This window comes from Lynx rufus, unplaced genomic scaffold (assembly GCF_022079265.1).
Source record: "Lynx rufus isolate CCGP_SWC_20201006 ecotype Redwood Valley unplaced genomic scaffold, mLynRuf1.p SCAF_29, whole genome shotgun sequence".
Classification (NCBI taxonomy): domain Eukaryota; kingdom Metazoa; phylum Chordata; class Mammalia; order Carnivora; family Felidae; genus Lynx; species Lynx rufus.
The window spans coordinates 127,837-144,926 of record NW_025814844.1 but is presented as its reverse complement, the minus strand read 5'-3'; the positions used below and the strand labels follow the sequence as shown (position 1 = coordinate 144,926).

Below are 17,090 nucleotides of genomic sequence, written 5' to 3'. Positions count from 1 at the left end.
TTTATTGAGATACAGTTCACATACTCTACAATTCGTCTATTTAAAATGTCCAATTACTTTTGGTATATTCACAGTGTTGTGCAGCCGTTACCACAAGCAAGTTTAGAATGCTATCATCACCTCAAATTTCATTTCTTTTTATGGCCAAATAATATTCCATTGTACGGGCATACCATTTTTATTTTATTTTTTAATGTTTATTTTATTCATTTTGAGAGCAAGAAAGAGCAAGGGAGAGAGGGAGAGAGAGACTCCGAGGCAGGCTCTGCTCCACCAACGCACAGCACAGAGCCTGATGCAGGGCTCCATCCCAAGGTTCGTGAGCTCATGACCTAAGCCGAAATCAAAAGGCAGTTGCTCAACTGACTGAGCCACCCAGGTGCCCCTATACCATATTTTATTTACCCATTCATCAGTTGGTGGACATTTGTACTTTGTGGATATTATGAATAAAGCTGCTGTGAACACATGTTTTCATTTCTCTATGACACGAATTGCTGGGTCTGTGATAAACTACAGGTTCAACCTTTTAAGGAATTGCCAGACAAACCATGTGATTTTTTTTCAATCCTGATTTTCTCACTTAACATTAACCATGTGCTTTTTCATGAACTGTTAACGTGTTCAATGTTTTTTGAACGCTTGGCTTTTAATGATTGCAGAGTTCCAATTCTTAGTTAATCAGTCCCCTGTTATTGGGCATCTAGATTATTTCCAATTTTCATATTTATAAACAGCCTTTCAGTGAGCATTTTTGGGCATCAATATTTTGTGAAACTTTTAAAAATATTTATTTATTTTTGTGAGAGAGAGAGAGAGAGAGAGAGCACGAGTGAGGGAGGAGCAGAGAGGGAGGGAGACACTGAATCTGAAGCAGGCTCCAGGCTCTGAGCTTTTAGCACAGAGCCCGATGCGGGGCTCGAACTCATGAACCTACTGAGCCACTCAGGCACCCCTGGACATCAATATTCTTATGCATCTCTGGTTATTTCTGAAGAGCAGATTAGTCAGACCATTGAATCAAAGGGCATAGGCAGTTTTAAGGCTCTTGGTACATAAAACCTTCCAAAAACCTTCCAAAAACCTTGTGTCAGTTTGCGCTCTGGCAAGTTGAGTTTGGGAATGCCAGTCACACACCACCTTATATTTTCATGGTCTCTTGAAGTCACCAAGGCAGGAACTTTGGAGATCTTTGACCCCATACCCAGCTCAACATGTAGCACACAGCACAAGTTCATGTTACGGAAATTAGTGTGAGCAAAGGAAGGCCCACCCTCTGCATTAACAGAGGCCATGGGATGGAGAGGAGGGTACAAGTGTCTGAGTCATCATGAAGACAGGCTCCACAAGACTTACCACCCAGCTGACATGGGGACTCACTACAGACTCAAGTGGTAATAAAGCATCATGAGGCCAAGAACTCTCCACATGGAAGTTGAAGTGGCCAATGTGAGAGGAAGCCACATACCGCAGTCACTTAGGGACAGACGCCAGTAGGGACGGGGTGTAGACTGGAGGCAAGTCTTTTGTACTCCACTCTGTGGGCAGCAGTCTTGATACAAAGTGCTGGAAGAATTACCTTCACTGAGATAGCGAGGTCATCAAACTCTCTGTCCACTTGGATATCCTGAGGAGAAACCCATTACAAGGCAGTACATTACCACCTTCTGAGAACTTTGCTGGTTTTTGCTGGTACACACAAGGTTTTGGAGAAAATCCTTAGGGCAGCTTCTCTCCTATGGATGACAATGTCATTAGTCCCCAAACTATGAAAATAGGGAAGGGAAGGGGCTCCGGGGAGCTCCTTGGAGTCTGTGATTTCTTGACCCGCGGGTTGGTTGCATAGGTCTGTGCTGTTTGTGGAAATTCACACCCCAATCCATGTGCACTTTTCAGCATAAACGTTATTCCTCAATAACAAATGAAAAGGCACGGGGAGTGAGGGGAAGGATACTAGCACCAATAGTGTCTTTCTCTACATAGGCCTTTTCTGTGGGGTCTGCTATCTCATCCCATCTTCACAATGACTCTGGGTGGGAGATTTTAGCCTCATTTCACAGAAAGACCAGGCTGAGCCCTGGTTTTACATGAACTGTAAGGATTTAGAAGTATTTCCCTTACAGTTATTTATTTTTGAGATACAGAGAGACAGAGCACAAGCAGGGGATGGGCAGAGAGAGAAGGAGACACGGAATCCGAAGCAGGCTCCAGGCTCTGAGCTGTCAGCCCAGAGCCTGACGCCGGGCTCGAACTCACAAACCGTGAGATTATGACCTGAGCCGAAGTCAGACGCTCAACCAGCTGAGCCACTCAGGTGCCCTGAAGTATTTCCCTTAAAACTGAGAAGATCTAGGCTAGGGAGATTAGACTAATAACAGTCAAGGAATAGGAAAATGGAACATTGCATCTAGACAGGTGTTGCTCTCCAATTCAGAAGATCCCATGTTGATGGACTCAGGATTTGGTCCCAGGCCTGATTCCAAAGTCTGTGGTGTTTCTGTTATGCTAAAAGCTTCTGTTAATAACCATACGTTATATTGAATAAGCATGTATTTTTGCAGAAGTTTCATATATAATTCCTTTTTTTTTTTTTTTTTTTTTTAACGATGGAATCCAGTGCTGACAGGAATTCTCAGAGCAAGCAGAACATGGTCAAGGCATGCTACTCTCTGGCTTTGGAGCTGTAGAAACTGGGCAGGCAGAAGGAAGCAATAAGCAATAAGAAGAAGGAAGCATCAGTTGTCCCAAGCCTGAAGGATTGGAACTGTAAAAACGTCTCTGGAAAGACTTTGACACAAATCTGGTTTTAAATAAATGAGGGTTAGAATAAGCAGTGATTTGTGACTAGACTTCAGTTTAATAACTTGTGTTTGGGGATTCTCTCCTTAATGTTTTACTGCTTATATAATTTTCTCTATATATTTTTAAGTTTATTTATTTTGAGAGAGAGAGAGCGAGCGAGCAGGGGAGGGGGACACAGAGGGACAGAGAGAGAATCCTAAGCAGGCTCCCTCCTTTCAATGCAGAGACCAACATGGGGCTTGATCTCATGAACCATGAGATCATGACCTGAGCCAAAAGCAAGAGTCAGACACTTAACCAACTGAGCCGCCCAGGTGCCCTGAATTTTCTATATTAAAAAGGCACCATTGAGATGCCTCGGTGGCTCAGATGGTTGAGCTTGATTTCAGCTCAGGTCATGATCTCAGGGTCATGGGATTGAGCCCTGCATCAGGCTCCATTTTTGCATGGAGCCTGCCTAAGATTCTCTCTCTCTCTCTCTCTCTCTCTCTCTCTCTCTCTCTCTCATTCTCTCTCTCTCCCTTTGCCCCTCTCCCCTAAAAATAAAAAACAAACAAACCCACAACTGAATGAAAAGGAGTCTTAATCTCCCTCAAAGCCACACGAGTGAATCTTCCAGCACCAATATCCACCTGCAGGCAGAACAGGCCAGGGGGTGAGGTGGGTAAGTACTGAACCTTCAAATCCAAACGTCAGTGAACAGTGAGCTAAGTGTCCTCTGAGGCAATTCTCTCTCAGCCAATGAAGAACCCAGGCATGAGTCAGAGATGAGAGCGCAACGGTATCCCCCAGTCAGGAGTGGAAATAAAGCCACAGTGGCACTGTGACCCTCCATTCAGGCCTGGGGTGGAACTCAGACTTAGCCACACTGAGTATCTGAGCAGGACATGCTGTTTCTCTAATCCCTACTTTCTTCCTCTAAATGAGAACTCGTGGGGCTGTTGCAAGGATCACAGATGAGATTTATGAAAAGCTCTTACAGAGAAGTCCAGCAGTTCTAGGGCAGACCCTGGATTATCCCGGACAGACTTTAGAACTCCAAAGCAGCCTTCGCCTCGCATGGGATTCCTGGACATCTGAGAAACACACACACAATTGAGAAAAACTGAGCCCAGGGAAGCTGGAGGTGGAGCAAGTCAAAAGGGAGGGAAGGATTCTTCATCTCTGATGACAAGTGCCTCAGGACAGCCCCACTGTCTCAGCTCAGAATTTGTCTCCACTGACAAAACACCCTGGGTGAGGCGGTGAGGCTGGGGAAGAGGGGAAGGGAGTATGCACTGGCTGAGCGCCCACCATATGCCCAAATCTGTGCCAGGTGCCAAAGATACGGACACACAAGGCACAGCTCTGCCTTTAAGGAATTCGCCCATCACGGGGAGGAGAGGAAAAGGAAACATCATGAAAATGCAGTGTGATAAGTGCAATGAGAGTGTACATCAACTCTTCTGGGGAGGTGAAGTTTACGCACCCGCACTGAGCTTTACGGGTGAGGCGGGAAGAGCTGGGTATTTCAGCAAGAGCAGGAGGAGCAAAACAAAGGGGAGAAATTGCATCATGTGCAGAAAATTCAGAGCAGCTTGGGGTGAGCGAATGAACCTCAGCGGTGGAAGGCAGAGGGGCTGTGGCAGAGCCCAGAGCCCAATGTGCGGTGAATGCCATACTACTAACCTTGGATTTATCCAGAGGGGAGCCGTTGACAGGTTTAAAGCAAGGAGGGGACGGGAGCATGTTTCTGCTTTAGAAAGATCAACTGGCAGGTGAGAAGGAAGGACGAGAGATGGGAAATTCACAGGTCAACGGACCTTGAGGGGAAGTGAGAAGGAAGAGCAGGCAGCCCCAGCACCCTGCAGGAAGTAAGATGAAGGTTGGAAGGCAAGGAAAAGAGAGGGAGGAGTGAGCACTGGGCGCCTACTTCTGACTCAGTGAGGAGCCCCCCCTCCCCCACCACCAAGAGGCAGCCCTTAGAGAGAAAGGACGCCTTCGGGTTGTGCTTTATGCCCATGGGACATCTAGGGGATGGTCCAGCAGGTGGCTGTAAATGGGGATCCAGAGCTTAAGAGAGGTCTGGGCTGCAGGGGGGAGCGTGGATGGGAGTGCTTCAGGGGGCTCTTCTTCTTCTTCTTCTTCTTTTTAATGTTTATTAGAGAGAGAGAGAGGAGAGAGAGAGAGAGAGAGAGCGCATGAGCAGGGGAGGCACAGAGAGTGGAGACAGAAGATCTAAAGTGGGCTCTGCACTGACAGTAGAGACTGATGCGGGGCTTGAACTCATGAACCATGAGATCATGACCTGAGCCGAAGACTGATGCTTAACTGACTGAGCCACCCAGACGCCCACAGGGGGCTCTTCTGCCAGTTGATGGAGCTGAGAGCCAGGCAGGGCTGGATGCCCCCCAGGACCTGTCCTCTGAGCACAGTGGCCCACTTGGGCTTCACCTTCCATTGCACCCTCCCTTTTCCTACCCGACTGGCAATGCTGAAGAAAGGGAAACCCCATCTGTCACACAAGGCCTCAAGTAGGTCTGAGCATAGCCAACGGTACACCTGGGCTGACCCAGTGAGCTGAGAAGGAGCAAGGACAGTCGGGAGGTGGAGGTGACACTGCTGGGGGTTGGGGGGAGAAGGATGGACGAGGGAGGAGTCGGAAGAAGTGCCGGGGTCAGGTCACAGGTGGGTGAGGGAATGGCAAGGGAAAGAAGTAGTCATAGGAGGAAACCAGGAGGTCCCCTCCCTCATCTGGGCTCTAGAAATTTCGTACTCTGCTGCCACTGGAGTGGGGAGATGAGGCAGGGGAGGGATCTGTGTGGACGCATACAGGCAGGTCTATGCTGGGGCCTGCCCCATCAGGCTAGCACTCACAACAAGAATCCTCAGTGTCTGGTTGACCCGGAGGCCCAGGCCCAGGCTCAGGGCTCCCACTGCAGAGATGCGGTTGTTGCTGCAACAGAAAGACATATGCATTTTGCTACCTTCCGAGCAGCTGTGTAGAGCCAGATGGTCCCAGGGTCCAAGCTGGTGTTGCTGGTGCATCCACCTGCTTGGGCTTCATGTTCCAGCCTCCACTGATGCCCCAGGGACCCTGGGCAGGTCAGTATGTAAAAGCTGGATAACAACCCTGGTTCCCAGTGTTGAGGGAGATCACTCAGCAAGCACACCTGGAGCATCCCTCCCCTACTTTCCCCTCCCTTACCCCCCGCCCCCCACGACCCTGGGATCATGACCTGAGCCAAAACTGAGTTGGACACTCAAACAACTGAGCCACCCAGGCACCCCTCCTCCCCTTTTTAAGTGAAGATGTTTTACATATATGTTTTCACTAGCAGCCCCCACCTATCCGTCAGGAATTATGAGCTCCAAGGTACAAGTGCTGAACTTGAGGGGCACCCGGCTGGCTCAGTCGATAGAGCCCGTGACTCTTGATCTTGGGGTCATGAGTTTGAACTCTTGTAGGGTGTAGAGATTACTTAAATAATTTTTTTTTTCAAACTTAAAAAAAAAAAAACAACCCAGTGCTAAACTTGAGTGAGAAGGAGGGAGCTGGGTGCTCTTGGATTGTGTCTCAAGCCCCATCGTGGGTAAACTGTGGTAGGCTTGGGAGTTGCTAAGGTGGTAAACAGTAACAGGATCATGGAGTCCCTGGTCCCTCAGGTGGCTATGGATCTGGAGACTGTGACACAGGGCCACCCTGTGTGCCTCACCTCATGTTGAGCTCTTCCAACACATTGTTGGTCTTAAGTGCCTCACCCACTGCAGATGCTCCAGGATCTCCAAAGCCATTGTATGAGATGTCCAGGACTCTCAGGAAGATGTTTGCCTAGAATGCAAAAGAGTGAAGCCAGGAGACCACCTGTGAAGTGGGGAAAGCCACGGGTCACCGCCTCAGAGCCCGGGAGGCCCAGGGTGCAAAAAAGCACGGGCTGAGAGCAGAAGGTCAGAGGTTCCTGGTAAGAGTCTTGTGGCTTGGATGACGGTGACCGGGAGAACTAAATGACTGGAAGCGCGGCACCAAGGGTGGTTGTGGGTGTGGATGATCCTCAGAGACTGAGAGGCCCACCGCTCAGCAGCAGACCCCAGGGACACAGTGGTCTGGTTCCATGGCTGCTGGGGGCGGGGGGGGGCGAGGCTCAAGGGCAGGTCCTCTGAGGCACAGAGCAGAATGACAGAGGGACTCCGGTGAAGGGCTTTGGGGGGGCTGTGATGGGGAGAAGGGCAGGAGCTTGTGGGTGCACTGGGAGGACAGAGCCTGACCCACCACCCTGTGGGGCAGGATCCCCAGGTCAGCCCCTGAGGAGGGGGGCAAGGCAGCTGCTGCTGTTCCCTGAGGACGGCCCCACAAAGCTAGCCAGCTCCAGGGGCATCCTGGCAGGGGCTAGGAGCCACACATTCTTGAGGCTTATGAACCACAACATCGAAGGAAGCAGGTGGGATGTTTAAGACTATGTGCTGGGACGCAGGGTGCAGGGCTGTCATCTCAGGGAAGCATCTGCATGTGCCCATAGCAGGCATGTGTCACCAGACTGCACGATGTCCCCCACCAGCCATATGTCTGTAATAAATGGAGAAGGTGTGCAACATTGAACTGCAGACCCTTGAGTAAGTGACATGAGAGTGAGCACGGTATTTTGGAGTCACGAAATGGGGCTGGGACAATTAAAATCACCAAACAAAATATTCTTTAAGCTCTGCTTGAAGGATCCAAGGGTCATTTCTGAAGAGCTGCAAAGATAGGAAGCTGGCACCTGGGAGACTGTCCCCACAGGACAGGCCAGAGGGCAGATGGGTGACAGAGGTGTTCATACCTCCAGTGCCCTGGCAAAGGCTACAGCTCCTGGTCCTCGAAGGTGATTCCAGTTTATATTAAGCTCGGTGAGTCCAGTATTTTCTGCCAGGGCTGGTCCAAGCATCTCCCCTTCAGAAACACCAAGACAGGCCTTATTCACTCTGTTCTTTCCCTCAAAAAATAATACTGATGACCGCTGTGTGCCAGGGCCTCCGCTTGGCACAACAGTCACCAAGTTGAACCCTATATGGGCCTGCTCTGTCCTAAAAGAATTCACATTTAATGGGGGAGAAGCAGTTGACCCTTGAATAGCACAGGGGTTAGGGGTGCCAGCCCCTGTGCAGCCAAAAATCTGCCTATAACTTTGACCGCCCCCCCAAACCTCAACTACTAACAGCCTACCGCTATTGGATTTTAGAAAGAAGACTTTATCGAGAATGTAAAGTGTTGATTAACACATATTTTGTATGTTATACATATATATGCTGTATTCTTACAATAAAGTAACCTGAAGAAAATATTATTATTATTTTTAAAAATTTGTTTAATGTTTATTTTTGAGAGAGAGAGAGAGAGAGAGACAGAGCGTGAGCAGTGGAAGGACAGAGAGAGAGAGGGGGAGACACAGAATCAGAAGCAGGCTCCAGGCTCTGAGCTGGCAACACAGGGCCCAACGCGGGGCTTAAACTCACAAACTGAGAGATCATGACCTGAGCTGAAGTCAGACGCTTAACCGACTGAGCCACCCAGGCACCGCAATATTATTATTATTTTTAAACGTTTATTTTTTTTTTGAGAGACACAGAGAGAGATCGGGGGAGGGGCAGAAAGAGAGGGAGACACAGAATCGGAAGCAGGCTCCAGGCTCTGAACGGTCAGCACCGAGCCCCACATGGGGCTTGAACTCGCAAACGGTGAGATCATGTGCCGAAGTCAGATGCTCAACCGACTGAGCCACCCAGGCGCCCCACCTGAAGAAAATATTAAGAAAATTATGTGGGGCACCTGGGTGGCTCAGTAGGTCAAACATCCAACTCTTGCTTTTGGCTCAGGTCATGATCTCATGGTTTGTGAGATCAAGCCCAGTGTCAGGCTCTGTGCTGACAGTATGGAGCCTGCTTGGGATTCTCTCTCTCCCCACTCTCTGCCCCCTCCCGCTTATGCACGTGCTTGCTCTCTCTCTCAAAACAAATAAATAAAACTTAAAAAAAGAAGGAAAATCATAAGAGGAAATACACTTATAATACTAGACTGTATTTATAAAAAAAAAAATTGTGTATAAGTGGACCCACGCAGTCAAACCCATGTTGTTCAAATGTAAATACAACTTAATGGGGTGTGAGTTATTATAGACTACAAATGGGGATGTGTGGGAACAGCATGGGGACTTACTCCCTTTTGAGGAGGGTCAGGAAAGTGAGGAAAAAGGAGATAATCTTGAAGACTGAGGGTCTCACCAGGTGTGTGTGCATGCACAGTGGAGAACAGACATGGGAAAGAGCAAATGTGTAGAGGCATGTGGGAGCATAGAACACCTGAGGAAATTCCCACAGGCCTGGTGGGTGGGGGGAAGCCAGTGAAATGAGGTAGCAATGATGGACACTGGAAAGATACTGAGAGGCCATCAATGCTGGACCAAGACTTTTGGGCACAAACCGATTAGTAGGCAGGGAGGGCTTTAAGAAATGACAAGGCCGGGCTCCTTAGTGGCAGGTGTAGGGTATGGACTGGGGTAGGCAGGGGCAGGGTTAGAACCCAGGACACCAGTTGGAAGGCTTGTGCCATAGTCTATAGGCAAAAGGTGATGAGGCTGGTGCAGCTGTGTGCAAAGGAGACACTTGTGGTGGAGAAAGGAAAGAGGGTGCAGTGCAGGGTAAGAAACCCCGAGAGATTTTTAGCTTATAAAATGCAGAGAAGCCCCAGCCACCCATCATGCTCTCCACTCTGTCAGCATTCAGCCAGTCTGACCTGCTCCCATGCCTCTGGGTTGTCCCCCTGTGTAGAACTGTTGACCCCCTTCTTCACCTGGATAACAGCTCCTCGTCCTTCTAACCTGGGTTCATGACATCAGGAAGCCTTGCTTACCCACCTGGGCTAGGCTGCCTCAGGCCCAAGTCCACTATGCTTCTATCTTTCCAGGCTCTGATCTAATGACCTCTCTTTTCTGGCCAGTCTTTCCCATCAGCCTAGGAGTCCCTCAAGGATCTGAATTTGACTCCTCTCCATGGTCTCAGCTCCTCCTCTTGCAGGTTTAGTGAGGCTAGTTTGAAGAAATGCATGGAAGAAAAACAGATGCACTAATTAAGCAGAACTAGCCTGCTTGGGGGGTGTCTGGCTGGCTCAGTCAGTAGAGCATGCAACTCTTGATCTAGGGGTTGTGAGTTCAAGCCCCACCTTAGGTGTAGAAGTTACTTAAACCTGAAATATTTTTAAGTTTATTTATTTATTTTGAGAGAGGGAGAGAGTGAGCAGGGGAGGGGCAGAGAGAGAGGGAAAGAGAGAATTTGAAGCAGGCTCCACACTCTCAGCTCAGAGCCCAACTCAGGGTCAATCCCACAAACCGTGAGATCATGACCTGTGCCAAAATCAAGAGTCAGAAGCACAACCTACTGAACCAACCATGAGCCCCAAAAATAAAATCTCGAAAAGAGAAAGAAAGAGGAGAGACAGAAAAGAAAAGAAAAGAAAAGAAAAGAAAAGAAAAAAGAAAGACAAGAAAGACAGAGACAGGAAGAAAGACAGGAAGAATGAAGAAAAAAAGAAAGGCAGAAAGAAAGGCAGAAAGAAAGGCAAAAAGAAAGACAGAAAGAAACAGGGGCACCTGGGTGGCTCAGTCCAGTAAGCATCCAACTTTGGCTCAGGTCATGATCTCACAGTTGGTGGGCTCGAGCCCTGCATCGGGTTTTGTGCTGACCTTGCAGAGCCTGGAGCCTGCTTCTGTGCCTCCCTCTCTCTCTGTCCCTCCCCTGCTTGCGCTCTGTCTGTCTCTCAAAAATAAATAAAAATGTTAAAAATGTTTAAAAGAAAGAAAGAGAGAGAAAGAAAGAGAGGAAGGAAGGAAGGAAGGAAGGAAGGAAGGAAGGAAGGAAGGAAGGAAGGAAGGAAGGAAGGGAGAAAGAAAGAAAGAAAGAAAGAAAGAAAGAAAGAAAGAAAGAAAAAGCCAGACTACTCCAGCAGGACCCACTGGAGCAAGATGCTTTGGCACCTTGGAGAGCTCCCTGCAAGGCTGCTAGGACTCCCAGTGATGCCTTCCTGAGCTAGGACTCTGGATTCCACACTTGCACTGGGTCTGACACGGCGGGTTCTCAGATACAGACGCTTCTAGGGCTGAGAAGAGAGAGTGGTGGTCCGCACTTTGTAGGGAAACCCTTCTTTCTGAACAACTAGAGGGTGAGGAGATTCTCCAACATGCATGATTGGCCTCTTGAAATTCCCATACTTGGTCTTCATGACCTCTGTAGCCAACTATGAGGCAGGGGCTACCTTCGCCATGGGTCAGATCGGGAGATTGAGACCTAAGCTCTTCACCCCTCAAGGCAGTTGAGATCCCCACAGATCCCCATTTAGGGAAACAAAATGGTCCTGCTGAGTTTGTCCTTTTCCAAGATGAAGACCTCCATACTCCATATTTGTGCAGGCTTCACAGAGCTTTAGCTTCCGGCCCCTACTATCCTGGCTGTCTCTCTGGTGCTTACCTTTTCACTGTGAAGATCTGGGAGACATCTATACTTAGTTTTTTGGAAGTCTGAAATAAACTTCTCTCCCTGTTTTCAAGTTTATTTATTCATTTTTGAGAGAGAGAGAGAGAGAGAGAGAGAGAGAGAGTAGGGGAGAGGCAGAGAGAGAGGGAGACAGAAGATCTGAAGTGGGCTCTGTGCTGACAGCAGAGAGTCCAATGCAAGGCTTGAACTCACAAACCACGAGATCATGACCTGAGGTGAAGTCAGACACTTAACCGACTGATCCACCCAAGCAGCCCTGAACTTCTCTTTTAATTTCACAGACTTCTCATGATAATTCTCTTAGAAGGGAGGCACCTGGGTGGCTTCGTCAGTTAAAGCGACTGACTTCAGCTCAGGTCATGATCTAATAGTTTATGGATTCGAGTCCCATATTGGGCTCTGTGCTGACAGCTCAGAGCCTGGAGCCTGCTTCAGATCCTGTGTCTCCTCTCTGTCTCTCTGTCTCTCTGTCTCTCTCCCCACACACACCCCCCTTGTGTTCTCTCTCTCTCTCTCTCTCTCTCTCAAAAAAAGATAATTTTCTTAGAAGGTAAATGGCTCTCTGGCAGTTAAATTCTAAGGCTGATTCTCAAAGGCCAAGGCTGGTACCATTCCTACCCTAAGCAGCTTGAGACAGAAAAGTGATTCCCAAACTGTCTTGATCAGATAAATCTCCTGGGGTACCCATTAAAATGTAGATGCATGGGCATCCCCCCACCAAGATTCTGGTTCAGCAGGCCCAGGGCCCAGGAATTTGTATTCCTAACCCAGGGTCCTGAGTGATTCCTGTAACTGACTGGAGTGCTTGAGGACAGACAGGTAGAAGTGCATGCTCCTGGCAAAGCTGACAGCCTGTGCAAAGGCCCCGGGACATGAGAGAAAGTGGTGAGATCAAGAAATCCCATCAAGGTGGATGTACCGTGAAGACGGTACTTGAAATAAAATCTTCATGCCTTTTGCCAAGATTTGTAGGCCTGAAGCTCTCCACTGCCTCTTCAACTCACAGCTTGGCCCCTCTCTCCTGGCTCACTAGCCCAGTCACACCGGTGTCTATCAGTCTGGGAAATAAGCCTGCATGTTTACTGTTCCTCTGCTTTAAATGCTCTCTCTCTCTGGTCTTGCTATTGCTGATTCCTTCCCACCCTGCGCATTTCAGCTTAAATGTCATCTCACAGAGCCCTCCCCAACCACCTCTCTATAGCATTCTTCTCTAAAATCATTCCTTTTGTTTATCTTGTGGCACCAATAATTGTAGACAATTATCTAGTTAACGTGTGTTCCTTGAGGCCAGGGACTTTGTTTTGTTCACAACTGGGTCCCTAGTGGCTAAATTAGCACCCAGCACATGCAGCAGCAGGCCATGACTTCCGTGGAATGGATTAAGGGTTCTGTGTGGAAGGACAGGGAGAGGGGTAGGCTAAAGTGGAACATGGGAAATGGGAGCCAGAGTATGAATGTTCAGAATGGTTCTGCCAACCTTCACCCACCCCTGCCCCAGGAAGATGGGCTCAAGTGCCCCCATGGTGACCCTGGTCAGATGTTACCTGCTTGGTCATTCAGCTGGTTATAGCTCAAGTCCAGGGCTTTCAGGCCTGTGTGGGCCAGCAGGAGTTCAGCAAGGTACGGGGCTGCCTGCTCGTCTAGGCCATTTCCTGCCAGCTGTATCTTCTGCATGGTTGGGTTCACCATGAGGGCAGCACAGACAGCCTGGGCTCCCACTGCTCCCAGCTGGTTCTCCGACAGGTCCACATCTAGGGGTCAGCACCACTTCTCAATCAGTGGCATCCGAAGCCCGGCACCACCCTCTTCCGCCTTCCTCTATCCCCCAAACCTCCAGACCTGAGGCAGCAGAAGGGGCTTTGCAGCTGGACCATCCTGGGTCGCATGGTGACTCTGCCACTCACCAGCTGCCTCTCCCCAGGCCCCCAGGCAGCTTCTCTGATGCCCACACCCACCCCACGCATCCACAAGCTTCTTTGTCAAGGGGTTAAAACCGCCTACTTCATGGAGCTGTGCAGGATGCCTGCGATGGAGATCCAGTCACCCTGTTGATGATTCATGCCTGGCAGCGATATAATACATCCACAGAAGTCTTCACTGATGCATTTCTGGGAACTGGCAATGACGGCCCAGGTGGCCATGCTTGGAGCATGTCACATATGCAGTTTCATTTAATACTCAGTACAACTCCAAGGGCTAAGTGGTATCGTTGGGGCCATTTCACAGATTGAAAAGTAAGGCTCGGCAAGGGTGAATGGCTTGCCCAGGGTCATCCCTGGTAGAAGGTGGCTCATCGGTGGTAGAGGTGGCGTTTGCATCCAGCCCCACTTCATTCCCACCCAGCCCTCCACCCTCTCACACTGCCCACCCCTTGGCTCTCTGTTGGAGGACCCTTTCACCCTGCATTTAGGCAATGGGAGGCCACCATATGGAGGGGGAGGTGCTGGCCAGCCAAGGAGGGGAGTGGGGAGTAGGCAATCAGGAGAGGAGTAGCATCCAGCATTGGGGGCACCACAGAGATTCTAACTCCACCCCCATCAGCCCCACCCTGTGTTAAGACCCCTGCACCAGCAACACCAACAGGCCCCAAGTGAGAAGGCCCAGCTATGGGGGGAGCCCACACCCCTCAGGAAAGGGAGGACTCAAATGTGCCCACCAGCCCCAAACTCAGCACTTACCACAAATGCTGCTGCTTTTGCTTAGGGCACCTGCCAGGGCCTCTGCACCGGCCCCACAGAGCCCATTGTCTCGAAGGTCCAGCCGCTTGACACAGGGATTGGAGTTCAGTGCGAAAGCCAGAGCCCGGGCACCCTTGGACAAAGAGGGGCCTGAGGGGCCTGGTCTTTCCTAGGGGCGAAGGCCTCAGACACGGCTAGCCACTACCCTGGCTTGTTTCCAGGGCTCAGCCCACCTGGTGCCCTCCAACTGGAAGGCTCTCTCTTTCCCACATGCCCAGGGGACACCTGCTTCTCTTTTAGGCTGCACCCAGATCTCACTTCCTGGAGCCTTCCCTGACTGCCCCCCCCAGCAGGTTAGAGGTCCCCTGCAGGCCCCTCAACCCTTACACTGAATTCTGTCATAGCCTCGATCCTACCTGTCACCCAGATACAGGGGATGGGGCATGCCTGGCACATAGCAAAGTTGGGGAGTGTGCAGTATGGGTTCAAGAAGGGGCCACTCCATGGCTGCTGCCTCTGAGGTCCTTTTACTACAAGCCTGGCCCCGGGGTTTCCCCAAGGTTACCTGGGGCCCCAGGCCACGGTGCCGCAGGTTCAGCTCTGGGGCGCTCCCTTGGCGCAGAAAGCAGGAGGCGGGCACAACTCTATGGGCCTGGCAAGCCCTCAGGTAGAGGGTGTCCTTGACCAGTTCTCCAGGCCCATGGATGCCTGATAGGAGACAGGGAGATGATGAATGTAGATCCCTCTCTACACACAGTAGCCTCCTCCCCCCCACCCTCTGTCACCATCCAGTCTGTGTTTCCCTCTAGAAGCATTTCTTCCTCTGCTAGTAGAGACTGGGGCTCAGAGAAAGCAAATCCTTTCCCTAAAGTCACGCAGAAAGTAATAGCTAATCTGAGTAGAGCCAGGATCAGGACCCTGCCTGTCTGATGCCAAAGTGCATGCTATGTGTTTTCCACTGGGTTGCAGAACACGTATGTTTTGTGAACATTTTATGGGGGAAGAAACTGAAACAATTCTGTTTTATACATTCATTAGCTTAGTTGTTCCTGGGGGTTGGGAAAACCCAGCCCTGATCCCATTTCTGGGTAGGACACCCCCTCTTACACAGTTTGGTGGAGTTTTTGCATTTTAACATCACTTTGGGGGTGTTTTCTTCTTTTCTCTCTCTCTCTCTTTTCTTTCTTTCTTTCTTTCTTTCTTTCTTTCTTTCTTTCTTTCTGTTAAATTTCATTTATTTACTTTTAAGAGAGAGAGAGAGAGAGAGAGAGAGAGCGAGAGAGCAGCAGAGAGGCAAAGAGAGAGGGAAAGAGAGAATCCCAAGCAGGCTCTACCCTGTCAGCTCAGAGCCTGACTTGGGGCTCAATCCCACAAACTGTGAGGTCATGACCTGAGCCGAAATCAAGAGTCCGAAGCTTAATAACCAACTGAGCCAGTCAGGCACCCCTCTTTTTTTTTAAGATTTTATTTTTAAGTAATTTCTACACCCAAGATGGGACTCAAACTCACAACCCTAAGATCAAGAGTCCCCCACTCCACCTACTGAGCCAGCCAGGTGCCCCTGGAGGTGTTTTCTTTTTTTTTTTTTTCTCCTTTCCTTTCCTTTCCTTTTCTTTCTTTAAGCTTATTTCTTTCTTTTGAGATCTTTCTTTCTTTCTTTCTTTCTTTCTTTCTTTCTGAAGTTTATTTATTTATTTTGAGAGAGACAGAGACAGTGTGAGTGGGGGAGGGGTAGAGAGAGAGGGAGAGAGAGTGAGAGAGAATCCCAAGCAGGCTCCACACTGTCAGCACAGCGCGTGATGCGGGCCTCAAGCTCAAACTCATGAAACCATGAGATCAGGACCTGAGCGGAAATCAAGAGTGGGACACTTTACTGACTTCGCCACCCAAGCGCCCCTGGAGGCGTCTTCTAAAGATGGAACTCCTGATGCCGCCAGGAGCATTGTGGGGAGGGCACAGGACTGGAGAGACCACAGGCTGTCCTGAAGGTGTCCCACGGAGGGGTGCGCTCCCTGCTGGACAGGGGTCCCCTGCCTACTTGGCCCCAGCCTGCCCTCTGCAACCCTGCGGGATAAGCTCCCAGTTGAGGAGAAAGGCCTGCCCCCATCCCTGCCCGGGAGCACCTTCCGTCTCCTGGTCGGAGTCTGAATCAACTTCCGAACGCTGTTCGGCCTCCGGAGCTCCTGCAAGATGCCCAGCGGCCGCTGCCGCCGCCTCCTCCTCCTCCTCCTCCTCCTCCTCCTCCTCCTCCTCCTCCTCGCCTTCATTCTCCCCAGGCCTCTTGTTGGGACCCCTCATAGTTACGCCCATTTCTCAGTGGCAGCAATGAGGCGGAGACTGCACTGCACAGCAACTCGAGCCCTTCCCCAGGGATGTGGGCGGACCCTCCGTCTGCGCCGATCAATTGGATATGCCGTGCAGCGAACAGGCGTCCGCTGCAGCCAATAGGAACGCTCCCCTCCCGACAGCCGTCGTCTGGGCAACCCAGGTGTTGTGGGTTGCTATAGAAACCGTCGCTGGCCTGGGTAGACCTTTAGCCTGCTGACAAGCTGAGCGGATGAGAGCGTGCTCCACGGTTTCAGCATCGGTCCCCCTTCCCCGCCTTCCACGGACTGGGGAACGTGGCTGACTCCAGAGTCTGTGCCTTAGTCCCTGCGCTCTGCGGGCGCACGGCACGAGAAAGCCTGGGGAGCCTTGCAAAGCCCCATCACCCTCCTCTCTGGAGCCAGAGTCACGCTCTCACCGTATGGCTGCCAGTTCTCTCTCATGCTCTGGCGTCTCATATGCTATTTCCTCCACCAGGAACATTCCTCTCCAAGTTTCCTTGTTGAACTTCAGAATCTGCAAGCGTCACTTCAGAGATCACTTTTTCCTGAAGTTTTTCTTCCCTTCTTTTTTTCTTTTATTAATTGTTTTGACGTTTACTTATTTTGGAGAGACAGACAGAGACAGCGTGAGCAGGGGAGGGGCAGAGAAGGAGGGAGACACAGAATCTGAAGCAGGTTCCAGGCTCTGAGCTGTCAGCACAGAGCCCGACGCGGGGCTTGAACTCACAAACCGCAAGATCATGACCTGAGCCCAAGCCGGACGCTTAACCGACTAAGCCACCCA

At 50.3% G+C, this 17,090-nt stretch overlaps 1 protein-coding gene across 1 annotated transcript; it reads right to left on the bottom strand.

The window, feature by feature from the left end:
• Window positions 1-1,473: 1,473 nt before the first annotated feature.
• On the bottom strand, window positions 1,474-16,787 carry LRRC74B (leucine rich repeat containing 74B). The gene is given in 12 exon segments (XM_047090204.1): window positions 1,474-1,528; window positions 1,530-1,627; window positions 3,783-3,878; window positions 5,659-5,737; window positions 6,498-6,613; window positions 7,599-7,708; window positions 12,846-13,052; window positions 13,980-14,112; window positions 14,545-14,687; window positions 16,103-16,208; window positions 16,364-16,454; window positions 16,723-16,787. Coding segments are annotated over 12 exon segments (1,299 nt in total).
• Window positions 16,788-17,090: the final 303 nt, after the last annotated feature.